We start from the raw sequence: 6130 nt of genomic DNA, 5'->3' as shown, positions 1-6130 counted from the left end.
ACTTGATATTATTCTAGTAGGTATTTCTTCTCTGTTATACTAAAGAAGTTTCTTTTTTTTGTTCAGTATGCTCGGATTGTTCAGAAGCTTGGCTTTCCTGCAAAGTTCAAGGTACTCATATGTCTATCTCTGTCCCTGATCCAACATGCACTGTAATATACTTTTCTGTCTCCATCAGCAATTGGTTTGCTTTCGTATTGGAAGGACAAACTATGTATACAGTCTAGTAATAACATAGCTGATTACATTTTGCAGGATTTCAAGATACAGAACATTGTAGGTTCATGTGATGTCAAATTCCCGATTAGGCTTGAAGGTCTTGCATTCTCTCATAGTGCTTTCTCAAGTGTAAGTGAACTCAAGCATTGTGATCATATATACTTGTAAGATGGAGTTAAATCGGTCTGATGATTCGTACCTCTCTCATCATTGATACCAGTATGAGCCTGAGCTATTTCCAGGATTGATATATAGGATGAAACAACCAAAGATTGTTCTGCTTATTTTTGTGTCAGGAAAGATTGTTATAACTGGAGCCAAGGTAATAATTATGCTTTCTCTCTCAAATGATTACAAAATTTTCCATGAAAATGTTTATGTCTTGTGATGAAATCCGGAGTTTACACTATCAGATGAGAGAGGAGACTTACACTGCATTTGAGAATATCTACCCAGTTCTGACAGAGTTCCGGAAAGTCCAGCAATAATAGTATGTAAGTGTCCCCAACTTTCTCTATCTCCATTTGCATAGTTTCATACCACTTAATCAATCAATGGTTTAATTATTGTCTTTCGATTCAAGCAGAGCCTTCAAAAGCAAAAAAACCATGCTCACATTTGGATTGAACTAGGGATCTCGGGTGGTGGGAAGCGATTGGGGAGGTTATTTTCTTTGGACAAGAACATGGTTTGATTCAACCAGAAATTGTAAATACAGAATGGAGATGCCAAGAAATCTCTTTCTTTTTCTGTTCTTAAAGTGTCTTCCAAGTATGTTGTTTCCTGTTCTGTATGTTTCAATGAGCAATACCCAACATTAAAGAGTTACACTAACAGTTTGTAATAAGACACCAAGTCTTTTTTCCTTTAATATACTCTTTCAAGCAATTTGCAGCTCTAGTTTGTCGAATGATTGGATCATCATCTTCATCTTTCAATAGATAAAATAATCTTTAATGCATATTAGCGGACTTAAAAAAAAATAGTTCTGTAAGAAAATGTCTTCTTTAGTCTTGTCTTGAACGAAAACTTGGATTATGTATACAATTGAGTCTAAAATGTTAACGGCGGAATCTCAAAGAATATATCTGGTGGAAATTAATGGACTTATTTAAAGTTGAAAGGGTTTTACATTTGTAGAATTGGTTACATTGACGAATGGGATAACAAAGAAACAGATAGAACGGCTAGTAATTCACAGTTGTTTTAATTGCGTCCAATATCTGCGTCAAACAAGAGTTTCGTCCAATTGGTTACCACTTCGGTATCTGAACTTTGCCGCTTCATTAACAATCTACGAATCACAAAATCGTTCAGAATCCGGTGGCGAAAATCATATGCTTGTGTAAAGAGAGAACATTTACCTGATCAAACGCAGGATATATATAATCCGCAAACTGGATTTCAAAAACTCACAGAACAAAACTTTGCTTTGGTTCTGAATCTTTTATCCTTAAATGTTGTCTTTTACAGTTGTTTGCTTTCAAGAAGTTGGACAAGAGGGCATCTGAACATCAACATGATCACGAGTTTATCTCTGTGAGAAGTCAGGCTGAGTTTGTCTTCTTAACTGCAGGAGCTTTTGAGTCGGTATCTTTATGCAATTGAAGAAGGTATGCAGTTGTTTGGTTTGAGTAGACCATACATATTGGATTCATGTTTCTCTTTGAACATTTAGAAAGTATTATTGCACAAAGGTATAATGGTGATTTCTTGTGATTATAATCATAGAATGTATGTATTGACATTTTTTGCCAGTTCTTATGGCTGCAATCTCATCACTTTCTAATGTACCAAATGAATTAGTGTCAGTATTAGACTATTAGTAAAGCCAATCAAATCAAATCTCATAAATATTATAAGTAGGTCTAATTCAATGTTAGTAGCCATATCGAGTTCTTGGTTTATTTGGTTTTCTGGTAAAGATTGGTCTGTGGGGGTCAAAATGAGTATTGAACTTTAGGTGTCTCAGTAGAAAAAATATTGTCTTGCTTCTTATTATTCATTAGATATACCTTTTTATGACAGATGGCAAAATATTTCAATGAGAGAACAGGTGTAAAAGGGAACAAACATACCATTAGGATGCTTTAAACGCGATGTTCAATTACACGGGTTCTTGGCAGTTTGATGCAGCATCCACAAAATCTCTTGCACTGGTTGGATATTTTATTCCGCTTTATGAAGTCAAATTGGCAAAGCTTACATTGGTTTTGCGCAACCAGATTACTCTGGATAAGTTAGTCGTAGTCATAAATCATATTTCAAACTAAGCAAGTAAACAATTTTTTGGTGTTTCATTATAAAATTAAGTTTCAATTTATTGGCGGTAGGAATTCAAATAATTTAAATATAAAATAAGATACTCTACTTTGACACTATAAGTATACAACTCTCATCCACACCCAATTGAAGCTGAAATTGAAAAGAGATCAAACCAAAATCAACCAATTTAATACTTTATCAGTTTTAGTTCCTAAGAAATTACAAATTCGATTCATTAAAGCACAACAGTACTTCACTAAAATTTAGCGACTACGACTATGGTCGTCTTTATACAGAAATTATGTATTTATACAAATTACTATATTATTTTAATAAAAATATTATTATTAATAATTTAATTAATTTTAAATCTATATTTCTAAATTATGAATAATGATTTTTTTGGAGTGAAGTGATATAAAAAATTAAAACACTAGATTTATTATTAAGAAACCATGATTTAAAAAAAAACTGAATTACAAATAATATTTAAAACATAATTAAAAATAAGAATACATCATCCTCCTAACAAAACATAATTTTAAAAAAAATAGTAACTTATCCTTAAATGAAGAGAAAGACACACAAGTCCTATACGTTGGAGGTTACTCTGTTCAGGAGCCCAAGCTCGAGCTATTTGGAAATCCAAGAAGTATTGTAAATCTTCAATAGGAGGCTTATCTAGTAAGAACAACAAGAGCATTGTTATGTTTATTTGTTTCAAACATAATTAAGTTCAATTTTTTGATAGAAACTCACATTTAAAGTTGGCACGAGTCAAATGCCGTAGACCAGGCACACCTTTGAGCAGAGAAACAATAGGAGTAAAAGTCATGTTGATAATGTCTGGAGCTGCTGGTACTGTCTCAGCCCATCGTAATTTGGGTTCTAACCTAGGATAACTAAATCTAGGCCTGCGACTTCGGTTAATTCGGTTTGGTTTTTCGGTTAATTCGGAAATTAAAAACTCTACCGAATGTAACCGAAAACAAGTTCGGTTCGGGTCGGTTACATGCTTGGTTATTTCGGTTCAGTGGGTTCGGTTATGTCGCCCAAAACACACAACACAGAATACAAGCATGTACTCAAAACACACAACATTAACATAGAACGATCCAACATTAGTCAATCCAACATTAGTCAAACACACAACACAGAACGATCCAACATTAACATATAGATTCATGACATTAAGCATCATAGAATACAAGTTTTGCTTACAAAAAAACAACAACATTAGTCAATCCTAGTCACATACATAGGACTATTGGAGACAATTTACAAAAAACAACAAGTTCAGAAGGCAATCCTACAGTTGGATTCCTACTTGTCTCGTCTCAAGTAAAGAGACTTTAGGAGACAATTTACAATTGTTCAAAAAATAATGTGTGGAGCCAAAAGATAGAAGAGATTACCAGGATTGACACAATACCAATGATCCTTTCCTCTTACAAGGATGCATTTGGTATATTGTCATTCTTTACTCCATGCCAAAAAATAGGTAGTTAATAGTTATATTAGTTTTTTCAAAAGATATAGAGAGAAAGAGAGACAAGCCTTATGAATTAAGATCATTATTTGCTTCAGTTCGTTGTTTCCTGTTGCAAATAAAAACCAGAAACTATGTCAATAAAAATGATACATATGCCTTGTAAATAAAACTGAAAGTAACGTAGTAAATCAAGTTACTTGTGTTCATCACTCGATCATGGATGTGCGGAGGGGTGGCCCTCACTCTGTGAAGCTGCACAATGTAAATGATCGTCAGTTACTGATTGGTTTGAAGAGAGTAACACAAAAAAACTTAAATAAAAGAGAAATGAGTTATCTAAGGACTCATGAAACTACAATTCCTCAAACATCTGAACTAAGCTGGCTAATTTCTCAGCAGAAATAGTATTCCTCAGCCATTGTTGAGTGCAAACTAAAGTTTCAACCATGTGTGGTGACATAGAGCTTCGATAAGAGTCCAAAATCCGACCACTTGTGCTGAATGCAGATTCAGAAGCAACAGATGAAACTTGAATGGCGAGGACATCTCTAGCTACCTCGGATAAGAATGGGAATTTTGAACTGTTACGCCTCCACCAAGATAAAATATCAAAGTCCATTCCTAAAGCAGCTGGAGTTCTTATCACAGGTTTCTCCAATAAGTAAATATCAAGCTCACTGCTACATTCCTCATTTGAAGTTTCAGCAACCATCTCAAAGTACAACGTATCCATCCTCTGATAACCATCGTCATCTGACAAATCAAACAGACAGGAGAGGTCACTGTTTTTGTAGCCGAGAAGGACAAAGTGCAATTGAAAAAGATCTTCAAGAATTTAACTAACCTCTGCACCTGCTCCCAATCAGCAAAAGTAGGTGGACCAACACGCTTTCGACCATTCTCACCCATATCCCCTTCAGAATTCTCTTCGGCATTCTCTTCAGTCTCCATGAAGTACTCGTTATAGAGCTTGTCTTCAGCCAACATCTTTTCAAATGCAACCCTAAACTTAATTGCGGCTGTGAGCATTAGATAAGTCGAGTTCCATCTGGTTGCAACATCAAGACATAAGCTTCCTCGACCTACGTTCCCTGTCTCAACCCGCAGAAGAAACGATTTCAGCCTGTCTCCGGATGATCTCACATACTTAATGGCATTTCTGATAGACACTATACTCGTTTTTGCCTTAGATAAGCCATCCCTCACAATCAAGTTTAAGATGTGAGCACAACACTGCATATGAAGATACTCTCCATTGAGAACTAAGGCATCATGTCCTCTCATCATCAGAGCGCCACAGAATACACTTATAGCCTTGTCATTCGCCTTAGCATTATCCACAGTTACTGTGAAGACCTTCTCGATTTTCCATTCTTCTAGACAGTCAATCAAGTGCTCAGCAATCGTATCACCTTTGTGATCTGTGACAGGCTTAAAACTGATGATCCTCTTTTGTAAATTCCATTCTCTATCAATCTAGTGGGCGGTTATGACCATGTAGATACAAGAAGTAGTGGGAGCTACCCAGATATCTGTCTTCATAGATACTCTCTGCTTTTCCTTATCAAACAGTTCCTTCAAAGCTGCTTTCTCTTTCAAATACATACCATAAATATCTGAAGTACATGTCTTCCTGCAGTGGACTGTGTACATTGGAAGAACGTTGCTGCAAAGTCTCCTAAACCCCTCCGACTCCACAAATGCAAACAGAAGCTCACTGAGTACAATCATCTCGTTGACAGACCTTCGAAACAAACCCTGATCATACTTGATTGCTGTCATTACACCACTGGTATCACCAGCCAATACCTTCTGAGCACCACTCTCTTCGTGCATCTTGAACAACTTACACCTTTTAATGTGATTATTCATGGCACTTGTTCCATGTATCACTGTGTCACAACCGATCTCTTGACCATAGTAACGACAATTAGCAAGTGCAGGCTCATGCACTTGTTGAATGAAATGCTCCCACACCGGAGCTCTATGGCCTAGCTTTTTCCTCGGTTGGGACGGAAGAGGAGAAGTGTCTCGCTGTGTTCTTCTTCTTTTCCCTCGAACGGAAGCACCTGACGGAGCATCTTCTCCATCAACCTCACCAGGCAGAAACGGTTCGTTGTTGTGTTCACCAGAATCGTGAGACATAGCAGACCT

The 6130-nt window shown here is 36.2% G+C and overlaps 1 protein-coding gene across 1 annotated transcript in view; it reads left to right on the top strand.

Moving 5' to 3' along the window:
• Positions 1–1107, top strand: part of LOC104779375 (TATA-box-binding protein 2-like) — a 5099-nt gene extending 3992 nt beyond the window's left edge. The window contains exons 2-6 of the mRNA XM_010503724.1: positions 21–111; positions 256–348; positions 440–541; positions 633–713; positions 806–1107. Of these exons, the coding sequence (XP_010502026.1) occupies positions 21–111; positions 256–348; positions 440–541; positions 633–707 (361 nt within the window). The 3' untranslated portion in view covers positions 708–713; positions 806–1107. The remainder of the gene's footprint in view (positions 1–20; positions 112–255; positions 349–439; positions 542–632; positions 714–805) is intronic.

The sequence above is a fragment of the Camelina sativa genome, chromosome 3 (assembly GCF_000633955.1).
Source record: "Camelina sativa cultivar DH55 chromosome 3, Cs, whole genome shotgun sequence".
NCBI lineage: Eukaryota > Viridiplantae > Streptophyta > Magnoliopsida > Brassicales > Brassicaceae > Camelina > Camelina sativa.
Note: the sequence above shows the minus strand (reverse complement) of the source record. Positions and strands in the feature narration are given on the sequence as shown.